Source organism: Protomyctophum bolini (assembly GCF_963924005.1).
Source record: "Protomyctophum bolini genome assembly, chromosome: 14".
In the NCBI taxonomy this organism is placed as follows: Eukaryota; Metazoa; Chordata; class Actinopteri; order Myctophiformes; family Myctophidae; genus Protomyctophum; species Protomyctophum bolini.
In genome coordinates, this window is record NC_137875.1 from 32,051,675 (window position 1) to 32,065,602 (window position 13,928).

The 13,928-nt window shown below is 44.7% G+C and overlaps 1 protein-coding gene across 1 annotated transcript in view; it reads left to right on the forward strand.

Moving 5' to 3' along the window:
* fmn2a (formin 2a) overlaps window positions 1–13,928 on the forward strand; it is a gene marked incomplete at its 5' end in the record, with an annotated part of 46,372 nt that overhangs the window by 7,711 nt on the left and 24,733 nt on the right. Inside the window, 4 exons of the mRNA XM_080782961.1 lie at window positions 2,675–2,800; window positions 3,565–4,253; window positions 6,687–6,828; window positions 10,482–10,569. Of these exons, the coding sequence (XP_080639087.1) occupies window positions 2,675–2,800; window positions 3,565–4,253; window positions 6,687–6,828; window positions 10,482–10,569 (1,045 nt within the window). The remainder of the gene's footprint in view (window positions 1–2,674; window positions 2,801–3,564; window positions 4,254–6,686; window positions 6,829–10,481; window positions 10,570–13,928) is intronic.

Genomic DNA, 13,928 nt, shown 5'->3' on the forward strand with positions numbered 1-13,928 from the left:
CATCTTATACTGGCCAATCACAAGGCCTGTTGCCTGTGATTGGTTAGCTGATTTGCTCGTTTACTTATGACGTAAATTTCCCCCTCAATGTCAATGGCGTTTAATGTTTTGATGTTTAATTTACGTCATATTTGGCAGAATTTTGACCTAATTTCTCCGTCCATTGTCAATGGCAAAGCTTGAGACGTGTGGGGACAAAAGCAAATGCACTCCTGACTGCACTCTCACGCACAAACACACACACACATGCACGCCCATCTGTGTGTCTGTTTGCGTATACCATCAGCTGACCATGTTATGTAAGGGACTTTGGCTGCCTGCTCTTCCCCAGGAGAAAGCCCACGTCTGGGTTAGGCACAAACCAGTCTGGGAACCCATTCGGTTAAAATCACACCCGTGTGAGGTGAGGGGCGCAGCAAGGTCAGTATTTGTATATCCGCCAGATGACATCGTACGTCTTACGTTGTCATTTACTGCCCGAAACAAACTAATTAAAGTCCATAGACTTGGCAGGCGACCGGTTAATGATTGTTTTTGCCTCTGGGGGCACCACCTCATTTGTTGTGTAGAAACGGGAAGAAAACGGTTTTTATTTTTTTACATAATGAAGATTTAACAACTAGTCGACTAGTAAACTAGTAAACTAGGCAACTAGGCAACTAGTAAAAATCACTAGAAGTGAAAGCCCTAGTGTGCACGCATGCCCTCCTGCCTGCCTCTGTGTGTGTGCGTGCCTGTGTGTGTGTGTGTGTGTGTGTGTATGTGTGCTGCAGGCACGCACACGCCTGCACGCACAGCTCTAGGTCAGGCAATGAGGGTCTGGTTATTGTAAGGTCCTGTCCTGGTAGTGACTGACTGTACAAAGAAAACATACTCCGGGTCATAGCTGTCCAACTGGAAATAAATAGCATCTGAGCCCTGCAAAAGAACACAGACACACTCACACAGAGTTGCATTGCATGCACGCAAACGCACCATTACCATCACCATGTCCCATAAACCCTAATTAACAGCTTATTTTGGAAAGATGAAATTCAGCCCTCGATATACGTATGCTAACGGTCAGTTCCCATTAAAAATTCAGATCAATTGGTCAACCCACTAATAGCTAGGAGGGAATTTGTCAAAGATTCATCAAGATTGTGCACTTATTGAAAGGTTTTAGATTTTTGGCAATTGGCATGGCATTAGGTTTTCAAAAACCATCGTAAATGTATAGTAGTATAATACCTAGGATTGAACCAGGGCTTGTTTTTAGTTACATTTTAATGCTCAATCAATAGCTTTGAGCTGTTGAAGATTAGCTAAATCTGGTTATCAAGCGGGTGGCTGGTATCAGCTGTTGACCTAATTTAATACATTTCCTCTGACCTTTAACAATGTTTCTCTGTGACCCCATGGTCTTTTAGTTGTTGTCTCATTATGTTGTTGGGGAGACACAAAGTATTCTATTGATATTTCTTAAATGAGGGAAATTAGGGAAAATGTACTTATTTTCGAGAAAGTGCTTTCAGGTGACTCATTCCAAGACTTAAATTGTGTGATGCATGTGTTTCAGTTAAAGCCATCCATGTTGTTTGGTCTGACTACAGACACTACATATATATACTGTACAGGTACAGTACATATACATAAATACATAGTTAATAAACAAGTAGTTGGACCTACTGAATTCATGTTGAACTTTGACAGAAGCTTGGGATGTCATGTGCGCTGCACTGGGCTATACTGCACTGCCAATAGCACTACTCAAAGTGCACTTTCTTAACAATGCCCAGACATGGCATACACAGTGGGAGGACCAATAATCAAATGAATTAGCTCAGTGGATTAGATTTACCAGGAACGTTGCAAAATAGACAAACAAAATAAATACACATTAGCAAATAAACAATCTGACATCACATACATTAATTAAAAAATTCTTACTGCAGAGTGAGCACCACCGAAATGTGCCTCACATTCAGATTGCAGAGGGGGAGAATGGAGATGTACCCCTGATTAGGTGTATGCATAATGATGCTATTTTGTAACCACCAAATCAAGCAGTATACATTTATTTACAGATCAATGTCATATGGTCAGCGCCGTTACATATATACACATATATCACACACATATACCTTTGATCAGCGATAACACACACACACACACACACACACACACACACACACACACACACACACACACACACACACGTGCACATGCCAGAGTGACATACATAAAAACACCATTCTGTTAGTATAGTATGTTATTTAGACATAATGATGGATTGTTTTTCCTGTATTCTGACTAATTTCTTTGTAGCACTTAATTGTTTTCTGTTGTTGTTTGACTAGGGTTCGTGCCATTTACTCAGATCTTGCACTTTATAAGTCACTCTGGATAAGTGTCTGATAACTGCCTAAATTCTAAATTGTAGCTACCTGGGCATAAATAGAAATATTATCTATCATCTCAAATCCCATTTTAGATTCTGCCAATATATACTGTAGGACAAAATTGTCATGACACTTACTTTTAGGGAAGTGAAATGGCTATGTTCATGTTACAGTATGTGTTCATGTATTTCTAAATTACATACAGGAGGCTATATATATTGTCGGTAAGTTGTCGGTATATTTAACTCCATCTTGAGTTAAACTCCTCTGTGTACCTTTTAACCTCTGTGCAGGTAGAGCAGCTGTACACCTGGGCATCTTTTAGCCTGCCAGAATTGTATGGCAAAAGCCCAGGCATCGTACAATGGCCCCCTCCACAGCAGCTGTCAGGCAAGACATCCAGAGGAGCACCCGCTCAGGTGAGTTTATATCTAAATATTGTGTTAATTTACTTGCTTAACATTTTTAACTTGATCTGTGGTACTGCCTCTGTGGACAACTCCCTGCTGTTTGTTAGGAGTAATAAAATATGATCTTCAATTGTTAACCATGTGTGAAGGAAATATACTGCATGTTAGACTATAGAGTCCTAAATGGCAGTAACTCAATTCCCCCACCAGAGGGCAGACTTAGCATGAAATACTTTTCTACATCACTTTAAGCCTGTATTCCCTAGTATAATCGTAAATCAAACAGGCCACATACTGTAGAACTAAATGTTGAGATTTAACCACAGCTGGGGAATGTGTACATCCCGACACGGATCCTCAATAGCCCATATGAGGCCCAGCGAGACTCCCTGTCTCTGGGGTCAAATCCCTCAGTCTCCCCTCATCCCTGGTCTACCAGTCTGGAGCCAGAGGTCTGACGGAGTCTAGACATAATGGACTGCCTTGACCCTCCACTAGCTCAAAGCCCTGCCACTAAACTCCCTTAGTTGTGGGTGTTTTGCTTTTTTATGTTATAATGTCCGAGACTTGGCAGCAAATCCCCAAGATGAAAGTATTGTTGCACTTTGGGATTTGTGGTTCAAAGTACAATAGGCTTGATAGCATGCTTTCAAAGGGAATCTCAAAGCAAGACGGACAGCAAACATTAACCTCATGAGTTTAGCGTATAGTTCTAGGCTCTATAGTCTATACTGTACTTGCAGGCCTTTAAACTCTTCCCTTTTGGTTCCTAGCCGGCAGAATTCATCAGGTTGAAATCGGGTCAGCCGTCTCCAGAGGATAAAGACATCCCTCAGCTGGAGAGGACCATCGATGACCTCAGGGTCAAGATCACGCTGCTGCAGGGCCAAGGGCGGCTCTCCACGGCAAAGGACAGGGGAGGGAGGGCGGAGAGGTCCGTGCAGACCTCCCCCGTGGAAGAAGGCTTTAAGTTTGACGTGCCTTTAAAGGACGGACCCGGCAGCGTTAGCTCCTCGGCCTCCGTTCCGGCCCCTCCGCGACCCACGCCGGGCTTTGTCTGCACCTGCCAGCAGAGACCACCGTCGGGCAGCATCCCCCCACCACCACCTCCTCCCCCACCTCCCCCGCCCTTACCTGGGCAGGGGCCATGTTGTCCCCCGCCCCCGCCCCCTCCACTACCACCTGGTATGGGCTGTCCACCTCCACCACCCCCTCTGCCTGGGATGGGACCTCCACCCCCACCGCCCCCACCTGGGATGGGACCTCCACCCCCACCGCCCCCACCCGGGATGATGGGGCCTCCACCACCCCCGGGCTTTGGGCCCCCTCCACCCCCAGGCTTTGGGCCCCCTCCACCCTTGGGCGGCATGCGCTCCGAGGCTGGCCCCGCCAAGGCCCTCATTGAACCCCCCAAACCCATGAAGCCACTCTACTGGACACGCATTCAACTGTATGCCAAAAAGTAAGTCTACTATAGCAGTTTTCTTTTTGAGGGGCGCTATATAGTTTTGTGCGTATGTCTGTCTGTCCGTTTGAGCAGGGAATGTCCGACGGAATGTGCTCATAGTGATTGGTGATTTTTTATTTCACACATGTAACCTCTGTTGCTGTGCTGGGGGTTCTTCTGACACTGAGGGACACAATCAGGTAGCTGGTACAAACATATTTATTATTATTATTATTATTATTATTAAGATGGTACAATCCAGACCAAATGGAAATGTACCATCTTGCTGTAACATGTCATTATTCACACTATTATTCCGACTGGTCCAACTGGCCCCATTATATCTCTCCCTAACCTCAAACTAATCTATCGGTCGGAATAATGGCCAAACCGTAAAACTAACCTAACCTAACCTCACAGGAAGCCATGGGTTTGTTTTAACCTGCCACACATGTCGGGAACGTCGGGAGCCACTGGTGAGTTTTAACCGGCCACAGATTAGTTGTAACCGGCCATGCATGTCGGGAGCAACGGTGTTGTCGGACTAATGCCTGTCGGCCCGGCGTTAGTATGTCTAACCAACGTATGCACCCCGTCATGACAGAGGCTCTCTTGGCAACGTGTGGGGATGGCTGATTTATCAACAAAGATCCTTCATTTACCAAAATACACCATCCCACGCCTCGCCACTATAGGTACGAAATTGTACACTCCACTTTCCCTTGGAATTAAGAGACTTTACATGTCCTAAACCCACGTAACACAGACACAGGAAATGAAGTTTGCCTTTGTTATCTATGTGCAGTCAGGCCAGGTACGTGTTACTGATCAGCCATCAACCACAACACAGTAAGGAACAGTGTTTGTCATTTTTTTTTATTTTTTATTTTTCTTAAATATATTTTTTATCCCACGATTTTGTAACCCATTTTTCACCCCTGTGTTAATCATCTAATGTGATCCTGGGCTCTATACACCCTCCGCCAACCTGGGGAGAGCAATGGACTTAACTCATGCTTCCTTCATGCTCCTTTACACCTGACAGGGGGAGAGTTTCCCTGGTTGGACAGATTTGGACATTCAATCATATAATTTTAATTCAACAACAACAAGTTTTCGATGGAGGGATTTACAACTTAGAGGTTGGCTTTATCATAAATCATCCTGCAAAAAGGGGGGAAAAATTCATGACATGCCTACATCTTTGCCTCGATCAGTTAAAGGAGAGTATATGGCCAGTTTGTCAGTAAGTGGAGGCATTACAGATAGTGTGTAAACAAAATGCATGGCTGATCAAGTGAAGATAGACACGCATCATTCACATTAAGGTATTCGGATTCCCCTCTGAACTGTGTGGACTGGAGACAGAGAGAGAGAGAGAGCTTGACCATTTAAGATAAAGATCTGCCAAAGAGCCATAGATATGGTAACATGGTGGAAAATGAGGTTGAGATGCCGGCCAGGAATTGTGTGTTGCACAGTGAGTGGTCTGACTTGAACCAGGTGCTCTCTCTCTTCAGGCCAGGAATAAATGATACTAAAATAAATATTATGTGATTTACTGCAGTATTTTCCTTCAAAGTTATTTTTCCAACTTTTGAGGTAGAAAATGAGCAATGTGAGTGCCTAACCTGTTCCAGGTCTGTTTTATTAATACAAATGCAAATACAATGCAAGTAATTTATTTGAAAGTGTGACAGTGGTACAGCACACTATACAGAATACACATTTTTTACAATACTATACTATCGTAAGTTTGATATAGGCATACCGCTACATAAATGTCTACCTACCACGTAGAAGCGGAAAGGCATTCTGTACATTTCATGTACAATTCAGTCTTGTTTATATTAAGCTGCAGGATGAAAAGTATCCATTTCTTAATGGAAGTTGATAGTTCAATGTACATTTGTCAGATATATATCTGGCATAAAGTCAGGATGATGTTCAGGCTTTGTTTGAAATATGAGTGTCCATAATTTTATCCGTCCATCTCAGATTATGCATTTGATATGCTATTGTAGAAGAACTTTATAAGTCACATCCAATAGAATTCAAAGAAATTCAAAGAAAAATCACATCCATGTGAAGAGAGGGGTGCTCTTATGATCGTACATCATCTTGGCGCAACATGTTGATTTGCTCAGACACATATGACGTAAATTCTCATTGTCAATGGCATTTAATGTTTGTGTTAGGACAAAAATGTACACTATAGCTGAATATAAATGCTGTTTATAAATAGATAGATAGATCTTTATTGATCCCGTGGGGGGGATTTAGTTGTATGTAGGACTGCCCAGACTAGCATTTACATTAGTTATTAACTGTTATACAATACGTAGTCAAAGTGTAAATGCAGTCTATCCTCAGTAATATGGTTATTTATACAGTCAATTCCCAATGGATGTACAGTAATACTAATATATACCCTACTCTGTCTTATAGGGACAGTGTCTCTCTGGTGTGGGAGAAGATCGAAGAGCCAACCGTTGACTTTAATGAGTTTGTGGACCTCTTTGCCAAAACTGCCGTCAAGGAGAAGAAGAAACCAATATCAGACACAATCAGTAAATCGAAGGCCAAACAGGTTTGTGTATACATGTAAACATGTACTATATATGTGTGTATGCACCAAGCACCATATATGCATTTTCGTATGTGATCATGCGATTGTGTGTGTGTGTGTGTGTGTGCGCAACCATTAATGTGCATGTATGGGTCTATTTGTGCAAGTCACTCTCTGACTCCTATAGCATCTCTGACTCCTAGCATCTCTGACTCCTAGCCTCTCTGACTCCTAGCCTCTCTGACTCCTAGCCTCTCTGACTCCTAGCCTCTCTGACTCCTAGCATCTCTGACTCCTAGCATCTCTGACTCCTAGTCCCTCTGACTCCTAGCCTCTTTGACTCCTAGTCCCTCTGACTCCTAGCTTCTTCGACTCCTAGCCTCTCTTGACTCCTATCCTCTCTGACTCCTAGTCCCTCTGACTCCTAGCATCTCTGAATCCTAGCATCTCTGACTCCTAGTCCCCCTGACTCCTATAGTCTGACACCCAGTCACTCTGACTGACTGATTGACGGGAGGAATACAGACTGCTGTAGCCAGACGGTTATTATGTGGTGTGAGTTCTGGCTCCTAGCCGGCTACCCTCCTTCAACCTGACCATCCACATGTGGCGTGGAGCCAGTGGCTCGCGTGCGGCGAGGTAACCTCACGATGGTGATGACTGTTGAGAGAGAGAGAGGGAAGACGGAGGGAAAAAAGAGGAGGGAGGGAGGCATGCAGTGGAGCAAAGTGAGAGGCCCGGGAGCTGTAATTGTTGATGTGGTTCCCCCTGTGGTGCTTTCCGAATGACTGAGTTTAACAGTCACAACGTTAGGTCTCCCTCCCTGATGCCCTTTAACCACTTGAACCCTAGCGTCTCAATTCTGCCGGCGGACATTCTGTGAATTATAGCCGATCTACCGTACAGGCTCACAATGCGTTGCAATGCAACCCTCCTGAGAAATGTGGCTGCTATCCGCAGTCTTGTTTCTCTCATGACCCACATTTCATGGCCACAGGTAAGAGTAGGAAGATTGACCAGTAAATATACCAGTCTATTTTTGACACAATGGGTTGACACAGCAAACACGGTTCCGCTGACGCTGCCAGTTTCACTCCCCTCACTCGAGAACAAGACATACTAGTACTACAGATAATTAAACTTCTACACTTGAGGTAAGGACTCATTCCCTACCTGGAATGAAATCCACCGGTTTCTTGCAGAGAACCATGGGGTCAGATTTAGAGATGCTGAACCTCATCTCATAGCGGCGTCACACTCAGCTGCTGCAAAGTGATCCAGTGAGTGCTGAAGGACGGACACACACACACACACACACACACACACACACACACACACACACACACACACACACACACACACACACACACACACTGCATTGACATGAAAACATAATGTTACTCACACCAATACCATGAAATGCAGTTCTATTTCGGGGCTCTCCCCTTTTTGTTTTCTTAGGCAGAACAAATTGCTCCTCAGGGGTTTGTTTTTCACATGCGATTCGGAGCCGTATAGGATTGATGAAAATCCATATTGGTCCGACGTTGAAAACAAAGTATTTCTGGCATGACGTGACACATGCGATCAGAAAAAAAATAAACACGCACGCATGCAAGATCAATCGATGATTGACTTGACTTAAAGGATTTCTGTAAACCAAAAAACCTGGAAACGCATATGGCTTTCATGAGTGTATGAAAATGCTGTGTTTGTCATTGCGTTTGGAGTGGACTTGTTTTGTTTTCACCATTACTGAAAAGAAGATGTTTGTCGCTAAATAATTAGTTATTTCAATAGATTCGGTGGTTTATGCATCCATCTGTGTTTTATTGTTGGATAATCCCACTGACATACTGCAAGAGCAGTCTCGTTTTGAATTCAATTTGAAATTTGTGTAACTTGCAGACACTGTATGTGTATGTAAGCTGTATAAATCCATACTTGAGAGTTGAGACCGTACTCTGTCCTTCCCCAAAACAAACTCAACTCAACTCTGGGTTATGCAATTTAAGGTTTTCTTTTATAACAGAGGAGCCAACTGATAAAATATGATTGATGATGACTCGCTTTTCCAACTGACGCATACACATGAGTCTGTCAGAGGCGCATTGGGGGAAGCCGTCCTAGCGTCATATCTCGACAGGCCTTGTCTCCCCGTGTTGTGGCTCAGCCAGGAGAGGCAGAGACAGTTGGCTCGGTGATATAACTTCCTGTGTGTGTTTGAGAGGCCTGTGGTCTGTGTGATCTGGGCTCAGTGGAATCAGTCTGTCTGGATAGTGGTGGGCTATAGGGTTTCCCACCCCTGTCCCCCACACTCCTTTACGACGGTATACAATAAAATCCTGAGTGTTCATTTAACCGAGGGTGTCCAAATGTGGCAGTTTTTTGGTTATATTTGTACAGTGTTGGAGTTATAACGGGATAAATTAACACTGGCTCCACTGCTGTGGTCCGGCTCTTGAATACAGCTTACCATGTATGATAACAAGTCTGACTTTTTATTTGACCCTTGGCTGTTTTGACAGGTAAAAGCTGTTATTATTCAAGAAATGTGTCTTAATTGTATAGTGCTCAAGTTTAGTGTCTGTTGCTGTTAGAATATCGGTAGCTTCTTGTTTGTGCTCTTGTTATCTGCGTCTGTTTTTGAGTGCTCCTTTAGAAGAGGGATTTTCCTTTTTCTCCCCCCTTTTTTGCCAATTGCAGTCACATGGAACATAATGTAAACATGCTCATTGCGAACCTCTCCGCCACATGATATGCATTATCAGTGCCAGGGACTGAACCCATTGAATTACCCTGTTTGGTAAATAAGCGTCTAGTCGTCTGTTAGATCTGGAAGTTTCAAATCACCCCACTGAAACATGATGGATGTGGAGAATTGCAGAGAGACTGGGGAAATTGTCAATCACAATAATCCGACCCGACAGATCATAATTTGCATAATGTTTGTGGGTGAATTGGCAAAAGTTCTCTTCCCATGAAAGGAAAACAAAAGATAAAGGATATTGGGGTTCATGTATTTGACCCATTCAATAGTGTGTGTGTGTGTGTGTGTGTGTGTGTGTGTGTGTGTGTGTGTGTGTGTGTGTGTGTGTGTGTGTGTGTGTGTGTGTGTGTGTGTGTGTGTGTGTGTGTGTGTGTGTGTGTGTGTGTGTGTGTGTGTGTGTGTGTGTGTGTGTGTGTGTGTGTGTGTGTGTCTTTTTATACAGTACTAGACCGGTGCCCGGCTGTAGAGCACCATGTCAGTAACGATGGAAGTTGGATATCCATGCCCCACCCGGCTATGCAATACCCGTTGTACCCGTGTCAGTGTACCCGTTCCACCCATCTGTCTGTGTCCATTTTATGCCCATATGGAGATTTCTGTATCTCTCTCTGTGTCCCTTTATTCCTATATGGAGTTCTGTCTGTGTCAGGCATGCCCAAATAGGGAGTGTTGGATGTCAGAACAGGCCAGCTCCATATATGGAGCATGTGCAGGGGCCCTGTCCAGAGCCCGGCAGAGGCCTTTTGTGGTGATTCTGGACAACTGTGGGTGTGTCGAATTTGAAGTCGGTGGGGCTAACGGTTCTCAAATTACGTGGATTACACACGTACAGACAGACGTACAGAGACATGGTGTATTTATAGATGTAAGATATATATATAATGTCCCTACCTCTCTTTCTCAGGTGGTGAAGCTGTTGAATAATAAGCGTTCCCAGGCTGTGGGAATTCTGATGTCCAGTATCCATCTAGACATGAAGGACATCCAGAATGGCAAGTGACTGTGTTATTCTTTATCTGCTTCTAACTCACCATAATGTCTTTCCATCAAGTTGTCTTAAAGTATAACATAAAATAGCGGTATAAAATTATAATTTCTATCTACTGACTTTACTGCTGCGTCTGAATCTGGCCATATCAATTTAGTTGCCAAACTTTTTAAATTAAAGATTACAGATTATTAGCTCTCTTTCTTTTTTCTTTGCATTTTACACGACCATTCCACATCCTATCATAGCTCTCCTTGTCCCTTTGTGACGTGTTGTCACCATCTTGTCCGAATGGCTTTGTTAAAAGTGATGTCGTTCAGATGTTGACGGGAATGGACTCTCTCTTCCTGTTATAGTTACCCTCTGATTGCTCTCCAATCTTAATCCCTCATCCATGCGTCTAAACAGCCGTTCCTCAGATCCCCTCCATTCCTTTCGGATTGAGGGTGGGGGTGGGGGTGGGGGGGGGGGCTCGTCTACGTCTCGACTTCAAACCTTTATTGCCACAGCTGAGACGGCTATGTGGAATGTTTGCCACAAAACCCAAGCTGTGCGACATGCCGCTTGTACCATATAAACACAAAGTGGTGTTGAGGATGTTTCTTGTGTATCGTGCCTTCAAAGTGGAGTAGAATTCTGTCTCCTCTCTCTCAGTTTCTTCTGGCCATCCCATCATCGCCCCTGCATTCATCTCAGGTCACGGGGGGGGGGGGGGGGGGGGGAGTAGAGGGAGAACGACCGAGGGCAGACGAGGGCCACTCTCATCAGCGCTGTCATTCGTCTCCTATGTTAGGACAGTCTTTGCCATACTGCCTAATTACCACTGATTGGAAACGGCACTATATCACGTCACAGTGTGATACACGCGCCAGGAGGAACCCCTGTACACTACAGTGGTTCTCAAAGTGGTTGCCGTGGCACCCTAGGGTGCCGTGACGCAGGTCCATGGGGCTACTGCAGAATACTTTGATAATATTTGGAATTTATCAATATCTCTTCAGTTAAACAAGTTAAACCCTCTATACTTAGTAAGACGGACCACCAACATCTCCTCGCATTGTGAGCTTGTAGATCAGCTATTTTTGGCGAATGTTCCCCCCAGAATAGATATGCCGGGGTTCAAGTGGATGAATGTCAAGTGAGTGAAGTTATTTGGCGGAGTGACATGCAGTAAAGGTCGTCGGGATCGGGAGTCGAACCCACGGCAGACTGCCAGACTCGGACTACCGGCCAAGGGGCCTGAGCCACAGCCCAGGCCAACAAATTTACATGTTGACGTACTGTAATATATATATAGAATATAGAAAAACTTTATTTACAGGGGTTTGAGAACCACTATGTCCTCTGGTAAAACCCCTCACCTCTGCCTTCCTTCCATCACTGCAGGAAGGTCAACCCATGGCAACAGAGTATGGTTTTGAATCTTCTCGTCCTTTTCCTGTCTCCTGCTGACTGAGTAACTGAATGAAGAAACCCTAGTGCCGTATCTTTTACCAAAAAGACAAATAGCAGACCCCAAAAGTAGTAAACAACATAATAAATTGGTGTCGCGCTAGAAGGCCTATTGTTTTCCTTTCTTAGAAACAATCATTCATGATGCTCTGGGCCGTTTAGAGGTTTTAGGCTAATGTTTGAGTCGGAGAACAATGCGTTTGCGAAACTTGGGGAGGATTCCTTCTTGATTTCATCCCTCGTCAGATCCAATCCAGTGAATCATTGCTTTATTTATCCCCTCGATTTCATGTATCCAGACAATGACTAAGACTAACGAGACGTTAGCCGGCTCATTCCATCCACAGACACATCAAATATATAGATTCTGAATCACTGATTTGGATCTTGTGGGGTTTGTGTGTGTGTGTGTGTGTGTGTGTGTGTGTGTGTGTGTGTGTGTGTGTGTGTGTGTGTGTGTGTGTGTGTGTGTGTGTGTGTGTGTGTGTGTGTGTGTGTGTGTGTGTGTGTGTGTGTGTGTGTGTGTGTGTGTGTGTGTGTGTGTGTGTGTGTGTGTGTGTGTGTGTGTGTGTGTGTGTGTGTGTGTGTGTGTGTGTGTGTGTGTGTGTGTGTGTCTTATTTTTTACCACCTTCCAATTGCCTAGAGAGGAGTCGTCAGTCTTTATTTTCCTCACAGCTGCTGTTGTTTGTCGTCCTCGGTCTTGGCACCGGCGTTTCTAGTAGACACTTTCCCCCGTGTGGTGTCTGCTTCCTGTGAGGACTTGGTGCACGTCGGTCACTGCGTTAGCAACGGCATGGCTGTAGGCGCCATCCGGGGGTTGGAGTGCGGTGACAGGAGGCGTAGATGCTGGCAGATGGATTTTGGGGTTTTCGGCTGTGTGAGAGGACTGTCTTGAAGTGATGATCCATCTCTCTCTCTCACATGCACGCGCACACGCACACGCACAGACACATACACTCTCACATACTCCCTGCACATCTCCCCTCAACAACTAGCCAAACAGCCAGCTATAGCCTCTCTGGTTGAGTCAGAGGAGTGCAGCAAGAGAGAGAGAGAATGATACCGAGAGGGTAGGGCGACGATGTAAAAGAGAAAACGAGTGGAAAAGGAGAGGGAAGACGGAGAGGCAGACGGAGAGTTATTATTTCTGTGGTGGCTGTGGAAGGGGAGAGAGAGTGTCAGCCGGGTTAGAGGGTGACAGGAGAAAACAGAGAAGGGGGGAGATGAGGTTGCCCTTGTGGTATAACTGCAGTGGAGAAAAGGAACGGGGGGGGGGGGTGTTAGAGGATGACACGGAGAGAAGGAATGGGGGATTTATTGTCAACAAATACCTAGCAAGGAAAACAATGTCGGCCAAAGTAAAATACCTTGTTAAAATGACACGATTCATAACTCAGTGGGACTGTTTGTTTTCTTTTTGTGGTCTGTGGACTCATTCAGCAACTGGAGTGGCCTCTAATCTCATTGTGTACCCCATTTCAACACTTCTGTAATATTGTATAAGTACGGTAAAGATGAGATGCAGCCTCAGCTCATTTATGCTGTATACTCTATAGCCCACTGGTTCCCAACACCGGGTCCGGGGACCACTCCTCGTGGGCCAAAAGGACCCGTACGGGTCTGTAACTCTTGAGAGTGTACAAATGGACCTCCTATGGGTCCATTCAGCCCCATTTGTACACTGCGTACGCATTAAATGAACACTGAGGATTGGACTCTGTTCGAGCCATGTCGAAGAGGGTCTGGTCTGTCTGTCTTGTATCTGTGTGCCTGTCCAGGGCTATAATCTCACAAACTGATCAGTGCCAGTAGCACACGGGCAAGTAGCCCAAGGAGTAACTCTCCACATTTTGTTTCACATAATTATTGTAATACATTTCTTTTTTAGAACTTTAATTTTATAATAGTGG